General features: G+C 31.8%; 3 protein-coding genes across 3 annotated transcripts in view; 2 read left to right on the top strand and 1 right to left on the bottom strand.

Annotated features, from left to right (window-relative positions):
- The window catches only part of LOC105339282 (limbin), a 502,381-nt gene that overhangs the window by 375,810 nt on the left and 109,545 nt on the right, over window positions 1-17,026 (bottom strand). The gene's annotated exons all lie outside the window — the stretch shown is intronic.
- Window positions 1,266-3,040, top strand: LOC117690553 (uncharacterized). Its single transcript, XM_034474978.2, has 5 exons — window positions 1,266-1,306; window positions 1,505-1,731; window positions 1,818-1,895; window positions 2,207-2,443; window positions 2,796-3,040. The coding sequence occupies exons 2-5, from the start codon at window positions 1,509-1,511 to the stop codon at window positions 3,038-3,040; spliced, it is 783 nt and encodes a 260-aa protein (XP_034330869.1). The 5' UTR covers window positions 1,266-1,306; window positions 1,505-1,508.
- Window positions 12,803-14,802, top strand: LOC105322108 (uncharacterized). The gene is made up of 4 exons (XM_011420648.4): window positions 12,803-13,059; window positions 13,183-13,260; window positions 13,523-13,759; window positions 14,520-14,802. Exons 1-4 carry the CDS (start codon window positions 12,837-12,839, stop codon window positions 14,762-14,764), a joined length of 783 nt encoding a protein of 260 aa, XP_011418950.2. The 5' UTR covers window positions 12,803-12,836; the 3' UTR covers window positions 14,765-14,802.

Below are 17,026 nucleotides of genomic sequence, written 5' to 3'. Positions count from 1 at the left end.
GTTGAACTGCTATGGAGCAGAGCAAGTGAAAATAAAATAAATTTTATTAAATTTTATTAAATATTTGTATATCTTGAACTATAAAAGTCAATAGCAGAAATTTATGGAAATTGTAACATAGATATCCTAGATATATAGGTAATAAGTAGCATTGCTATTTAGTTCACCGGGATAAGAAATTGGTTGGTACTTGATCAAATCCTCTGAGAAGCCCTTAGTCTTCTGATGAAGTTTTAAACGTGTCATTTATTTCTAAATTGACCAGCAAGCAGTTTTAGATTTGTACGTAAGTTTAAAATCCATTTATTGGGAATTCAAATATAGCATTATGACAACAGCAATATGAGATCTGTTATAATTGCAGAATTACATGAGATGAAAAAAAAATCTGACAAGCCAAAGTCTTAGGTTTTCAAGATCTCACCGTTGACTTTATATTTATATCTTTATTTGAACTTTTCTTCACATTCCATTGTTATCAGTAGAATTTGGATGAATAGCAACATGTTATGGGGAATCGACAACGACCATCTGAAACAAAATAATATGACAAACGAAATTCTTAGCTTTTTAAGATATTAGCGTTGACTTTATATGTATTTTTTCATTTGAATTTTTTCTTCACATTCAATTGATTTCCAGTAAAACTTAGATGAATAACAACACACAATAAGGAATCAACAACAAAAATCTGAAATTTTATTATATAGACCGTACTCAATATACAGGTACATAAATGTATACATTTAAGTTTGAATAAAATAAAGTTTGACACCTCATTGAATAATTTAATTTACTCTATATGCACATGTCGTTGTAAACTGTTTTTAAAAGACTAATCAACATTTGATTTGTTTAAATTTTAAACAGTATTAAAACAGTATTTAAAAAAATCATCAGGTTTTAAAAGTGTTTTAAAGAGCAAATGTTTATAAAACTTGAAACAAATTAATTTTAAAATTTCTGAAAACATTTCTGTTATATTTGTCAAAACTTATCTATCAACTTAAATTACCGTGTGCTAACATAAAAAGAGAAACTTATATCATCAAATAGCTGGTATTGTTAGTTTTTGTTTAAATTTTAAGCCAACGAAGAAAAAAAATAATTCACTTTTGACAATGATTTTGATCACGAGATCTGCAGTAACAAAATAACCTACATGTCGATTTTTAGTGTCTGATTTCAATTTGATTATGATATTTCGTGAAAAGTGAGAAAAATTTTAACAACTTTATCTTATTATCATATAAATATAAGGTGCCGAACAAACGATAGATAGCACTTCTGTCAATACGTTTTAAAGGTAACCATTGCATGTATTATATTCATTATGTTCATGAAACGTAAGGAAACATAGGTTTTACAGTTCTGTGAAGTGAAAAAACAAGTATAGTTTTTAAATATTTTTTTCGCATTAGAAGTATAGATAGCCCAATTAAATGTTTAATATGTATAATAAAAACATTTTCTTTCATTGTACCTGGTTTTAAATTTTACCTAGGACAATGGACATCCTTATGTTGTTATTGCTCGTTGCTGTAACAAAAGCTGAGACAAACACCGGAAGTTGTAAAGACATGTTACAGGGTTATATAACTGGACAATTATCGTCTGCTCTAGGAGCATACCAAGTAGAGGCTTTGAGGCGGGAAATCAAAAGTTTTACTGACGCCATCGAAAAATCCATGAAGGAGTTTAAAGAAAACATGAAGTCTAAAGTAAATACACGTAAGTAAAATATTAATCTTCATTATATCATTTTCAGGAGCGATAATATAATTATAAAAAATCCAAAGTTATTGGCATTTTTACAGACCCCGGTAACAGTAGTGTAGTTTACACCAGATGGGGAAAGAAAACATGTCCCTACAATGCCGAGTTAGTCTATTCAGGTAATACAATTTTTTATTGTGTATCGTAAATAATTCTCTTCTTGTTGATTTTATCATTTATCTATCTCCAGCATTGAATTATCTTTAGTTTTTATAATGATCAATTGAAAAAGTCATAGAAAGAAATGTTAGTGTGAAGCAATACATGTACTTCATATCTAAATACTTGTAATTATTAAGTTGAATTTCATGCCGTGCAATTTTGAATTTTGTTGGAGATATAGGAAGGTGTTTTAAAAACAACATTTCATTTATAAGGTTTATTGATTTTCCAAACTGCTATTTTTAATTTTCCATAAATTCTTGTGCAGGGTTTACTGGAGGCTCTCATTATACGCACAAGGGAGCCGCTGTTGAAACTCTTTGTTTACCGCGGGATCCAGAATGGGGGCTGTATAGTAACGGGCACGATGGAGCCAAAGCTTACGTTTATGGCGCAGAGTATGAGACTTATACTTTTACAGGTTATATTAAAACAGTTAATGAGCACGATGTTCCGTGCGCTGTTTGTCTTGTGCGCCAAAGAGGAGTTGTTAAGATGTTTCCAGGTGAGTATGACAAATGAAGATAACGATGTATGTGTTACGTTTATACTTATTCTTTATTTGTAAATATATTCTTTTTTGCGATATGTTTTTCAGTCATAAAATAAAAATATATGTTTTGATATCATATATTCTAGATAAATGAATATAAAAGTAGAAAAGAAGTTAATCATAGTTTAATGAGCGAAGATTTATTTATTAAAACAACAAAATCAAATAATGCACTTTTTAAATATTAAGATTTTTATTTTTATCCATTTTCACAATGAAATTGCATATGTTTAGACAAAAATATTCTTTGCTTTCATTCTTTAATGAAAGAAACATGTTTTATGAGTATTCATTTTCATTGTAGCAAGAAAAACGTGTTACAAAGGATGGACGCTGGAATATCATGGTTACCTTATGGCAGGGCACCCTAAACAGGCAGCTGGAACATCGTACACCTGTATTGACAGTCATCCAGACACCATACAAGGCGGCGCTGCCAATAAAGATGGTAAACTGTTTTACCTGGTAGAGGCCCGTTGTGGTTCCTTGAAGTGTCCTCCTTATATTGCAGGAAGAGAACTTGTGTGTGCTGTTTGTTCCAAAGATTAAAACAAATTAAATGTTTTTGAAAACTAATGTTTTTAATCTTTAAATTTTTACAATATTAAAAATGTCTTTTCTCTGTCAAGAACATCGCAATTATTGATTGTTTGGATCAAAACTTTCGATAGTTCGAGAATATGTTTTATAATTTTAAAATGTATCCAAATACATGGAAAACAAAATTGTCATCTATTTAAGTTTATAGATGTCAATTCTGTTTCAAAGCAAAACATTCTACTAGCAAATCTTATATAAATTTGATAACATACAGCCATGAAAAAAATCTTCGCAAACATAGCAGGTCCTTATTGAGAAATGTGTTTGTGACATGAGTTGAAAATCTTAACGAGGCCGAGTACAGATCGAGGCAACGTAACGTTGTTACAATCAAGTCGTTTTTATACAATTGATTGGACCTTTTGGCACATAGTGTTTCTTAATCCTGTATTCACGGAAGAAATTAAAACATAACCAACAAAATAGCTCGATCTTTTTTTCCCAATAAATATGATGGAAACAATTTTGCCGGATACAAAACAAGAGGCCCAAGAGCCGCATCGCTCACCTGAGCAACAATTGCTTTAATTCCGATCAAATTAGCATTACAGTATCAAAATATCTTGACAACTAAGTACAGTAGATCTTGCTAAAAAAATTAAAAAACAGACAATTTTTATCCACCTCTTTTTTTGGTAAATACCAAGCCCCTTTTGTTGTTGTACCTGTAAGAAGATTTTCTCTACTCCTATATACCCCACCCCCCCCATTTCGTGGCCCCACTTGTCTCCCCTACCCCCGGGACCATGATTTGAACAATATTGAATCTACACTACCTGAGGATGCTTCCATTCTAATATGAGCTTTTCTGGCCTAATAGTTTTTGAGAAGAAGATTTTTAAAGATTTTTATGGAGGGTAATCGTGTTCAAAAATCCAGACATGTAAACTTGTTGATCCGAATATGCAATCGTGTTGGTGTGTGAGTCTGAGTATGAATATGTGTAATTCTGATCGTGTTACCTATAAAACTCAGGGATAAACTCTTCAGAGTTGGCCCCGCAAGCCTTCAATCTAATTTTTCCTACAGATGCAAATTGCAACTGTAAAATGCTGTTGGTTATTTACATGTAACCTGCCACTTTAATACACACTTTCGATCTGTAGTCTCTGCATTTGTATTTCCGTATTATTTTTCGGAAAATTAAATTATAGGATTTGTGTACATTTTATCAAGAGAATCTATAACAGATGCGAGTAAAGAATTCGATCGGCTTCAGATCAGATATCTTCTTAGAACTGAAAAAAAAATTACATTTAATGACCTAATTTGAATACACGTGTATAAAGATATATACGCTTTTTTGTAAGAGTACATGCAACAAATTGTTAAAGTATAGGCCTCGGCTGAATTAAGACAAAGTATTCCTTTTAAAGGAATGATCGGCATTAATGATATATTGATAGCTAGAAGCAATCAACATGATCAGTTTGATGTAAAACAATTAAAACAGTACTGTATTTTTACAAAATATAGAATATTTTGAATCTGTACACCATAATTTCATCATTAAAAACCGTCAATAAATTTAATTTTGAAATAAATTTGGGGAAAGCCGTTCGTAAAGTACTTGTCTAGTTTTATATTTTTAACGTAATTATTAAATGTCAATGTATCTCCTTCTTCTTCAGAATACTGAGTAGGGCTCATCAAAGAGCATTAACACGTATACAAAGAAAGAATTGTATTAAAATAATTTAATGCGACTGAAAAACATTGAACGCCATCATAACTTGCTATTGAGGTCGCATTATAACGTAACCTTGTTTATAAATCAAGCCGTCTTCCTAGCTACTATTATGCAACAGCAATAGATCGAGCGCAATTCATGGACCATCTTCTTATGATTGAGGTCAGTTCATCGAAGTCAACTGCATTACTGAATGAATCTTTCGATCGAAATTCTTACGCGTGAGACAAAATGTGCATTCTTGAATTAACAGGCCGAACTGTATTTTATGTATGTTTGCAGCTCTTAAGGTAAATGAATTAAAATAAAACTGAGTAAAATGTTATATAAATACTAAACCAAACTTCAAGTTTTTATAAGAACTACTTATGCAAGCGGAATGTGTGCGCACTTGGAAGCATTTGCCGGATGCCTCATATGGACACAATAGTGATCGGCCGAAGCCGATAACAAAAATATATCCAAAAGCATCCTTATCGCTACCATAAAGTTGGGACAAGAACCCCCCCCCCCCCCCCTTGCGAAAAATTACACGGGGTCGGCCAGCTGTGTTTCAAAGTTAAGGTTAAGAAAAACAAACTATTTAATACATTGGTTTTGAAATTGTGATTAATATGAGACATAAGAAGCGACACCCTCTTTAAAAAAAAAATTCCAAAGATAACGTTAACTGTCGTGAAATTAAAATGTGTATAAATTATTTTAAGAAATGTTTCATTTCATTGTCGGCAATATATAGGGAAAAAAGCCTATCATGCATGTAAAAATTGGCATTTTTTTTTATTTCAAGCAATTATTACGGGATATGAGAATGAGGCCCTGAATGTCGGTTCAATACAGACTCACTTTGTGAAATTGGTTGATAAAAATTTTCTGAAGAGCTATTATAATACAGCTTTACAGCCACTTGTGAACTAGCTGCAGGTCTGTAGCTCCCGGTCTGAAAAAATTTGGATTGACGACCTGGGAGCTACAGTGCCTCCCAAATAAAAACTTCAATTTACGGTGCACTAAAATATGCACTGTTTTTTATTATTATTATTGAAGATTGTGTTTTTATTTATCTTTCACTTGCACAACAAAAAAAAAGTATAAATACATGTACATGTAAAGTAACATAAATTTTTCCGCGTAAACTACCAAATCTTTGCAGGTCGTTTATTCTAACTAATTCAGGAAAATAACAAGAGTAAAGCTGTCAATGTGACAGCAAACTGGTTTTCCTTTGTGTGAACAGTATCCATAATCCATTTGTCAATCCTGAATTGATAAATACTACCTATACAAAGAAATGGGTACTCTATATGCAATGTTTTTGCCCAAAAATGACTTAGTTCAACAGCTATTTTTTTTTCATAAATTATCAGAAATCAAAATCCTAGCAATTTGCATACCTCTGATACATGTATATGTATAATTAATCTGCATAAGAACAACTTCCTATCTTTGAAACTGTTGAAGGAGTTTTCGGTACAAGAATGGTACCTTTTTGGCAGCCACACGCCGGCCCGCCCGTCCGCCATTTTTACTATTTCAATAATCGGAAACCCGGTTAAAAATTTTCTCTCTACATTTTTTAGAATTCAGAAGCAATGGAGGTACACGGGACCTCACGGCGGTCTTCGAACCCCATGTCGCTAAAATTATATTTACCCCCTTAGAAAATGTCTTGATCCGTCTCATTTCTAGAAAAGAGTACGCATTAACTTAAATTCCAGTTTGAATTACATGCCAAACTTTTTTTAGAAAATAAGATATTAGGCATTTCCTTTTATAATACCATGAGAATTATATTACGGAAATTAGCGCATTCGTCACATCGGCAAAGATTTTTTTTTACATGAACCTCTTCCTGTTTGGTCCAGTTTTAATCATACCTCAAATTTTTTTCTAAAAATAATCTGGTAATTTTGATTGCAACAGTTAAGCTGAATATTATGTTTATTTTTTGTCCACTCCGGCGATTACGGCATGCATTTTCCCGCAGCAAGGCAGTTGCCATATCAGGTCATGTCAAAATTCGACAAACTTGTAGACTTTACATTTGTCAATTTGTATCATGTCAGATGTGCTATTGCTGAGCCTGAAGTTAAAAATGCAGAAACTACGGATTGAAAGTGTGCAAAGTTCAAGGTTTAATTAACTAACTAAAGTTGCAAAATGTGCATCATGCGAAGGAACTGAGTCAGATCTTGCACGTGTTTATGCCCGAGTTTTATAGGTTACACGATCAGAATTATACATATTCATACTTAACACGATTGCATATTCAGATTTACAAGTTTACATGTCTGGATTTTTGAACATGATTACCCTCCATAGATTTTCTCTATATATTCCTATGTAAAACTTAATCCCCCTATTGTGGCCCCACCCTACCCCCGATGACCATAATTTGAACAAACTTGAATCTACACTATCTGAGGATGCTTCCATTTTAATTTGAGCTTTTCTGGCCAGATAGTTTTTGAGAAGAGGATTTTTAAAGATTTTCTCTATATATTCCTATGTAAAACTTGATCCCCCTCTTGTGGCCCCTCCCTACCCCCGGGGACCATGATTTGAACAAACTTGAATCTACACTACCTGAGGATGACTCCACACAAGTTTAAGCTTTTCAGGTCGAATAGTTTTTGAGAAGATTTTTGAAAAACACCAACAAATTTTCAATAATTCTCAATTATCTCCCCATTAAAGAGGGTGTGGCCCTTCATTTGAAAAACAACTTGGATTCCCTTCCTCTAGTGGTGCTTTGTGCCAAATTTGGTTGAAATCTGCCCAGTGGTTCTTGAGAAGAAAATGAAAATGTGAAAAGTTTACAACAACGACGACGACAACGACCACGACAACGACGACAGACAACAGACAAATTGTGATCAGACAAGCTCACTTGGCTCAAGTGAGCTAAAAAAAAATTATTTTTTGAAATATTTTTGTTTCTTATAAGTCATGGTAGAAAAATCAGTCAGTTCCAAGAAACTGTTTCCCAATTCTCAGCTATTATTTGAGAATCAAATCAGTTATTATGTACAAATTTGTTTTGTTTAACTTATTAACAACTTCTGTATAAATAATTGTTGTCTGCATTTGCACATTTTCAATATAGAAACATATTCTGGAAGGATTCAATGCCATTGAAACAAGAAAAACGTGTTACAAAGGATGTACACCGGAATGTCATGGTTACGTAATGACGGGTTATTATGACCACGCAGCTTAAAACAACCTTTATCTGAGTTGATAGTCATCCAGACAGCTTTGAAAGGGCTTCAACAGATAAAGATATCAATCTTTTTTTAACATGGTGGAAGCTTAAAAAATATATTAAGAGATATATCAAAAACACTTTAAAACATTTAAATATTTTTTTTTATCAAATTAGCATATTTCCTTTATATAAAGGGATTGTTTAAAAAATCCTGTGTCACAACTCTACTTCAATGTATATAGTACCCACACATATTGTTATATATGCTAAGCCAAATAAATATTAAACTACCTTTGAAAAATGAGTTCAATTTAGAAATAAAATGCATTCAGATATTCAAACTAAAAAATGTATGCATAATACATTGAACCAAAGTTTTATGTGTTCATCAAACATTTTTTGACAAAATGAAATAAATGTGCAGTGTTCTTGACGGGTCGCAAAACTTGGTTCCTTACTGGATATCACTTCAAATTTGGTATTATTTTTTAACAATCTATTAAGTGTCTTAGGTTGACAATGAAAAAGACGAGACACTTGTAACAGAAAACAAGATGGATTAATTTTTAGAACACTATCGAGGACTAAGTGTGGGTTTTTTCTGTTGTAAGAACAATCTTGATATTGACAATTCAACAGATCTTGCGCTCTCCGTAGTCCTTATTCAGACCATCAGGACGGCAAAACTAATTCGCTCTGCAATTATATCGTTATACCAAAAGAAGTGATTCTTTCGAAAATCCAATCCTCAATATTAGTCACAAACACTTAAACACAATGAAAAGGCGATATATAGCTGTTTTACAAACACAAACTTTATATAAAACAAATAGAACTTGGTCCGTTGTCCTTCAGTGTTTGTATTTAAATTGAGAATGTTACTTAAAACCTATGATAACCGCAAACAGTTACATTTGAAATTAAATCACGTGCTGCATAATACCGATTTCTTATTTGAAGGTATTGTCACGAGAAATTTATTTCAACCGATATTTATTCACTAAAGTAATAATAATATTTTATGCAAAAAACCCACCCCTTTAAACATATGGATGGAAAACGCTTGTTTCAGACACAGAGATGCGAGTGTAGCGTAGGATAGGTTTTAGCAAACCTATAAACAAATGAGGGACGGGTACAATGAATAATTGTGGGATATGAACAACTATTATCAGTAATAACGTGACTAATAGCACTAGACGATAACAATTCAAAATATATCTCTTAAAACGAAAACAGGTATCATTTGCTGATATTGACCATACAACATTGTTTGAATGTAAGTTACTTCTTCCATAAAACACATGTAATGGAAAACAACACCGCACTATAAGGCGGTATGTGAACAACATCAATAAAAAAATCAATATTTGCTGTCATTCAATACCAGTTTATTCATAAAAAATGTAGAATGTATTGACCGGTTAGTACCTCTAGATTTATACAGAAGTTATTTTTTAATGGAATTGATATTATTAATCATGACAAAAACAGCAAGAGTTCTATTTTAATTTCACGTAAAATAAAGTTTACAAGGTAACGGCTTTGTCATTATGTTTATTGTTTATTGAATTTTTCCTTCACATTCATTTACTGATTTCAAGTAAAACATGAAAAAATAACATATTTCATTGATTTGAAAACCAGCGACACGTTGACACTCTATTACATTTGACATAATAGATATACAGGTTCATAATTGTATACATTAAAATTTAAGTAGATTAATCAACGTTCTACGTATCATATGGTCAATTGAAAACAATTTTTTTTGGTTGATACTTTTTTCTTTTACACTCTTGCTTATATTGTTTTCGTCTTGTTTTACGAGGGTTGTTCGATATGTTATTTGTATTGTAGCACAACACTGTTTGCATGATTTCAAGAATGAAGATACTGTCAAATAGCTTTATACAGTGCTGCTATTGTGAAAGTTGACAAACCTTTCCTACCCTATCTCCTGTATCCTGCATCCTATCCTGCAATAAAGCTCTATCCTATCCTATCCTATCCTATCCTATTCTATCCTATCCTATCCTATCCTATCGTATCCTATCCCATACCATCTATATTTAAGAATAAGAGTTCGATAAAATTTAAGAAAATGATTATATAATTTACAATATATCAAATTTAACAAATAATGTTATAATCGAAAATTCTAAATAAAACATAACCCAAAAATCTGTAGAACGAGGTAACTTATTTTTCTGTACATCGCTGACATTGGATCGTCCACGGAGTGTACTTAATTACGTTAACGAACAGGTAAGCGATTAAAGTTTAGATTTTATTAGATACTACGTATTATCATGTTTAAAAATAGATGAGGAACTTTTATTTATTGCTTACCAAAATTTTTTATCAAATTCTTTTCATTATAATATAATAGCATTACATTTCTATATTTAATCTGCTCAGTTTATTATTGGGCCTTATACGTCTTTGTGATCGGGCATCAAAGAAATTATATGAAACGTAATATGAGCACAAAATAACGTTCGTTTTTGGTAAGACACATGTCTACTTATATAGTAAATTGATCGTAGACTGATTACTTCTGTTTTTACACTGTTGAAATCTTTAAATAAAGCAATAACACTTTAATTATGTATACATTTTACGCTGCATTGTGCAGCCTAAAGTTTTACCTTAATTCCATACTTACGCTGTTTCCGAATTGACAAAATTGGTATCGGCTTCGTTTGCCATATCTACCTCCTCGCCTAGGTTCGTTCGCCCTATGTTTGTTTGCTCTAATTATCGTTCGCCCTAATAATCGTTCGCCCTAAACCTCGTTTGCGCCTTGTTTTTAATAAAACACATCATAAGTCATTCCATTTAATTTTAACTTAAAACGTGTTAACTTCGTATATTATATGTTTTTTCTTTCATCAGAAGCTAAGCATTTATTTTGAAAAATGTACACAACAAAATCTTTGATCGCTACGTGAGATTTATTCGGAGAGTTCATAAATATGATATGGTTATATTATGAAGTGAAATTTCAAATAATTTCAAATTAATAACACAAAAATATAAAATATAGTAACATTAAAAAAATGAGAAAAAAAAATCAATTTACAAGTCTTTGTATCAATATCATGTCACCGTCAGTCAATTGATGATTATTATGTTAAAAAGGGGGAAAGGGTGGTATTGTTTTCATTAATTAATCTCTTCATAATGTTTAAATTGACGAGAATACAAAAATATATAAATACATTAAACCTATATCCAAAAAAGGCAAACGGGCCTAAAATAAAGCGGTTATATGTCATTTTTTTACTGCTTTGTAAATGCAAAACATAATTATTAATTTTCAAATGTTTCATGTTGTTTTACAAACGAAATTGATGTCGGAAATGTATTTCTTAATCAACTTTCGTTTCTCAAAACCACTCGAATTCGATTGGGTACAGGATGCAGGATATGATAGAAAAGATAGAGTATGACTTTATTATTTCTATCATGTATGCTGCATCCTATCCAATCGATGTCAGCTCCCACCAGGTAGTTTTTTAATCGTTTCAATAGACTAGTCATTGAACAGTCCATTGACTGCATGGCAACGAATCCAACAAAGATGCAGAAAAATCTTGCCGATACTAATAACGGTCTGACACGCAAAAACGCGTAAAATGCAGTTGACAATAAATTAAGCGGGTTGACCAATTTAAATTTGTGTGGTAACCGATGTACATGTAGTTTACAATGATTTATTAAAATGAATTTGAGTATTTAAAAAAGAAAGCAACTACAAGAAACCTACATGTATAAGATTAAACCAATCTGATATCAAGAGGACCTTGGATATTCTATCATTCATCTGGTATTCTACATATACCTTTTTTTTTTTTTTTTTTTTTAGAAATGAACAACACATACTACTTACTCATAAACTACTTGTCATACTCTCGTATTAATGCTGGGGGGGGGGGGGGGGGTTGCAAAGTTAGATACTACTATAATATTACATCCTTTTTCTTGTCTTGTAATGACATCCAATCCACCCTACCCCCAAAACTTTCATTTTCCTTCCGAAGCCACTGCTGCTACATGTAAAATATCGTTTCCTTGAATTAAAACACGTTCTAATTAACCATAGAAGATTGAGAAAAAATTTATTCACATGTAAACTTGAGAATAAAATACACTAAATGGAATTCACAGCGACATGATACTATATTATGTTGAATATAAAATTCCAAATAGGCTCGCAATTGCATTCATTAAGGTTCGGTGGAATTATTACATGTTTTAGCATAGCAAATGGTCGATTTTACAATAATGTTATTGTACCATTTTATATACCCTTGCTTTTTAATTTTTTTTTATAACAACAAGACAACAATAGTTATTCGAATTAAAGTCGATGTCTGCCTTTTTGCAACTGACAAAGGAAATACATAAAAAGAAGTTTTCTTTCATTTAAAAAAAAATTGAGAGAAAATAAGATTTTAATATTTAAATAAGAGCGGTTTTTCAAATCTTTTTTTTTTTATTTTCCTTTATATTTGAACAAGTATAATCTATTAACTGACAAATCTGAATTTTTAAAAGAAAGAAAAACCATTATTTTTTACATAAAGAATTTATGTGGCTTATTTTAAAATTTCGTATTAATCTATAATAATTTTGTTTGGGACAATTTTGAGGATGCACATTTTACCGTGAAACAAAATACATCAGAAACATTTAGTGTTTGGTGTCACAGTTCAATTTGATTATGATATTTCGTGAGAATCTAGCGTATTGTTTACATTTATATTTAAAAATTATGCATTTATACAGAGTCAGTTAATATTTTTCTCATTGTTTAATACATCAATCTAACTACCAGGACAATGACTATCCTAATACTGTTATTGCTCGTCGCTGTTACACAATCTGAGACAAACACCGGAAGTTGTAAGGACATGTTACAAGGTTACATGACAGGACAACTGTCGTCTGCTCTAGGAGCGTACCAGGTAGAGGCTCTGAGGCGGGAATTCAAGAGTTTTACTGATGTCATAGAAAAGTCTATGAACGAATTTAAAGAAAAGATAAAGTCTGAAGTGAAAACACGTACGTAAAATGATATTTTTATAAAAAAAACTTTAAGGATCCAGATTATGATAATAATCCAGATAATGATAATAATATTGTAACTTAATGATAATTAATCTAAGTTTTCCAGTTTTTTAACAGACACTGGTAACAGTAGTGTAGTTTACACCAGATGGGGAAAGAAAACATGCCCATCTACTGCCGAATTAGTCCATTCAGGTAAGAAATATGTTGTTTGTTGTTGATTATTTTTATCTGGTTTAGTATATATCTCTCTAGTATGTACAATGATTCAGTGAATGAGAAAAAAACATAGCGAGTACACGAAGTAAACAGTGATCAACATTTTATTACATTAGCAGAAGTATTTGTGAAACAAAATTCTAGATTAAGGAATTATGATTAAAACAATAATTTATTTAGTAAATACTTGATTTCATAATTTGTTAACTTGTAAATTCTTTGATAACCTTTTGGTTAGGGTTTACCGGAGGCTCTCATCGTTCGTACAAAGGATCAGCCGTGGAACCTCTTTGTTTACCCAGAAATCCAGAGTGGGGGATGTACATTGATGGATATGATGGATACAAAGCTTATGTTTACGGCGCAGAGTATGAGACAAGTACTTTTAAAGGAAACATCAAAAATGTTCATGATCACGATATCCCATGTGCCGTGTGTCTTGTTCACCGAAAATCCGTTGTTCAGATGTTTCCTGGTGAGTATGCAGTATAAAATCAAATGTGATTCGTAAAGATGAGAAATACAGGATATCTAAATATAAATAAATATTAAAAAGTAAATAGAAATATAAATGTCAACATATCAGTGGGTGTCTTGACTTTCCATTTTTTTTTATCTTGCCTGTCAATTTGCCCTAGATGATGTCGACCACCGGGCATCAGAATGTTACGACGGCAGTCGATTCTTTGTCATGATATGATAATTAACAGAAAAAAAAGATTTTAAAAAAGTTTTATATATAATTGAAGCATTGTTGTCGATCAGAATGTCAGCCAATAGACTAGCACTCTCAAAACGATTTTTTAAAGTTTATAGCATATCTCCACTTTCAAAATTGAAATGTTTTCGACAAAGTTATTTTTCATATAAATGACAACTCTATTCTAACCAGTTTTGAAAGGTACATGATGAAGACGTTAATAATTATTTCTAGCCTCAATTATTCCAATGGTTTCTTAATCAAATGAACATTTTACAGTACTGTTTCCTCTTCTATCATGTAAAATATATTTTTTATTTCGTATACATTCCTAGACACCTATTAACATAGTGGATCATTATCATTCTTAATATATTCTTCCCTCAATTCAACGGATTTCAGACATATTTTAGGTTATAATGGTTCTCTTTGCGTTTAAAAAATCAAAACAGCCTTTTCACCAATAAGTAAATACTCTGATTGTGTGTGACCTGCAGTTAATATATATTTTTATGATGTTTCAATGCTGTCGTAGGAAGGAAAACGTGTTACAAAGGATGGACTCCGGAATATCATGGTTACCTAATGGCGGGTTATTATCTTCAAGAAGCTGGAACAACCTACACGTGCGTTGATAATAATCCTGATACCTTACATGGCGGCTCTACAGATAAAGACGGTAAACAATTTTACCTGGTTGAGGCTGTATGCGGATCATTGAAGTGCCCTCCTTATGTAAAAGGAAGAGAAATTGTATGTGTTGTTTGTTCAAAAGAATAAAAAAGTGAAACGTCTTAAAGAAAAACAACTAAACCTTATGCACAATTTGTCGGGTTTTTCTATTTGTTTGTTGAAACACTTTGTTATGTTTTGAAGAACTCACAGCAATGTAGTTTTGATAAGGGAATTATATGTGTATAAAAATATATATATTTAAATTTAATTTTAACATAGAAAAGCTCATTATTTTGAAAACAAATGTCACACATTGAATTATACCCTAATGCAAAAAAAATAACTTTGTCGACAATGGCATCCATTAAGTATCACAACAATAAATTCCGCTATTTGTGAACTGGATCTTAACAAAGAAATGTTTTGAAAGGCAGAAAATGAGATTTGATGTTCAGAAAATTTTTTAAAATATGTATTGAGTAAAAATATATAAATAAAAGATGAAAGTATTTAGGGAAAATTATAATATACATAATAAACTACGACGATAGTTCTGAAGTTCGTTGAGGCCGGTCCAAAAGACACATTTAGGATTTCTTTACAACGTAAGAGATGCTTCCTCAGTGCATTGTTATGCAAAGAAAATTTTAGATTTATACCATGAATTTTAATATTCATATAAAATCATTTTGGAAAAAATTAGTTTTAAAGAAAGGCCTGTTTTATGAGCTTATCTATGTTTCCAACTTTATTTAATGGGGTTTTATTTAAAAAAAAAAAGTTTTACGAACATACAAACTGAACAGCAAATGTGTTCAAAGAATTAAAGCATTCGTTTGCATTTTAGTTTAATAAGAATATGAATGCATATGTTACTATTATATTACAATCGGGAAAATTGCACATTTTTTTTATTCTCGAAAGTATCATTCTATTGAAGTGTAAAGAAAACAGTGCCGACACCTTATGTATTTATTAAATGTGACTTACTTCCAACTAGCAATATGATTTATTAAACATTGTAGGTTTACTGCTAAAGCATTTGCGGGTTTTTTTTTATTGACTTAATCTTAGAAACTTAGTCTACATAAAAAGAACGTATTTCAGGGCAACCCTTTAGGTTGTTTCAAGCTTTTGATTTTAAAGCGCACCATTTTTCCCTTTACAATTGTTAGTCCCCTACCGGTTTCACGGGAGGGGACTATAGCTTTCCTCTGCGTCCGTCAGTCCGTCCGTCTGTCTGTTTTTTACTTGTCATATCTGTGTCTTAAAATGATTTTAAATGTTAAATCTTAATATATATATATATATATATATATATATATATATATATATATATATATATATATATATATATATATATATATATATATATATATATAGGTAAATCCAGAAAAAAATCACAGTGGTCGGATAAGATATAGAAAACTTAAATGAATAAAAACACAAAGTCCCAGTAAAACATAAGCGCTTTCATTTTCATCTTCAGATGTTTTACAACTGTTGTAAAACATCTGAAGATGAAAATGAAAGCGCTTATGTTTTACTCGGACTTTGTGTTTTTATTCATTTAAGTTTTCTCTCTCTCTCTCTCTCTCTCTCTCTCTCTATATATATATATATATATATATACATATATATATATAATAATAATAATAATAATAAACACAAACATTGCAATAACTCTCAAATTGACATATACCTGCCCATAGTGTATGATATAGATACATGTAAAGCACAGAGAAATTCACTTTTGTTGGAGCTCCACCTTCCGCCCCGACCGAGGCTTGAACTCACGACCTTTGGAACCCATTCTCCTAGCAGTGAGCGGCCACCGCTCTCCCCACTCGGCCATCTAGGCAAGAAAAATAACTTGCTTTCGATGACGAACGGAACCTAGCGCGCTTTATATATATCTATATCATTTACTATGGGCAGGTGTATGTCAATTTGAGAGTTATTGCAATGTTTGTGCTTATTATATATGTGTGTTTCTATGCAATGTGCATCCTTCCGATCCTCTCAAATTGTCGTTTAACTGTATTCCAACTGTATCTCAAGCGACTGTGTAGTGCGCGGCCAGCGCGCTAGGTTCCGTTCGTCATCGAAAGCAAGATTTTTGTCTTGCCTAGATAGTCGAGTGGGGAGCGTGGTGGCCGCTCACTACTAGGAGAATGGGTTCCAGAGGTCGTGAGTTCAAGCCTCGGTCGGGGCGGAAGGTGGGGCTCAAACAAAAGTTGATTCATATAGTAGTATGTTTCTATAGGATAATGTGTGGAAGTTTAGCTTGGTGTCTCATACGCCTTAAGCACCCTCTGGATGACACATCCTCGGATGATAAATAAAATGCAGCGCATATGGCCATAA

The sequence above is a fragment of the Magallana gigas genome, chromosome 8 (assembly GCF_963853765.1).
Source record: "Magallana gigas chromosome 8, xbMagGiga1.1, whole genome shotgun sequence".
NCBI lineage: Eukaryota > Metazoa > Mollusca > Bivalvia > Ostreida > Ostreidae > Magallana > Magallana gigas.
This window is presented reverse-complemented; position numbering and strand designations above follow the sequence as displayed.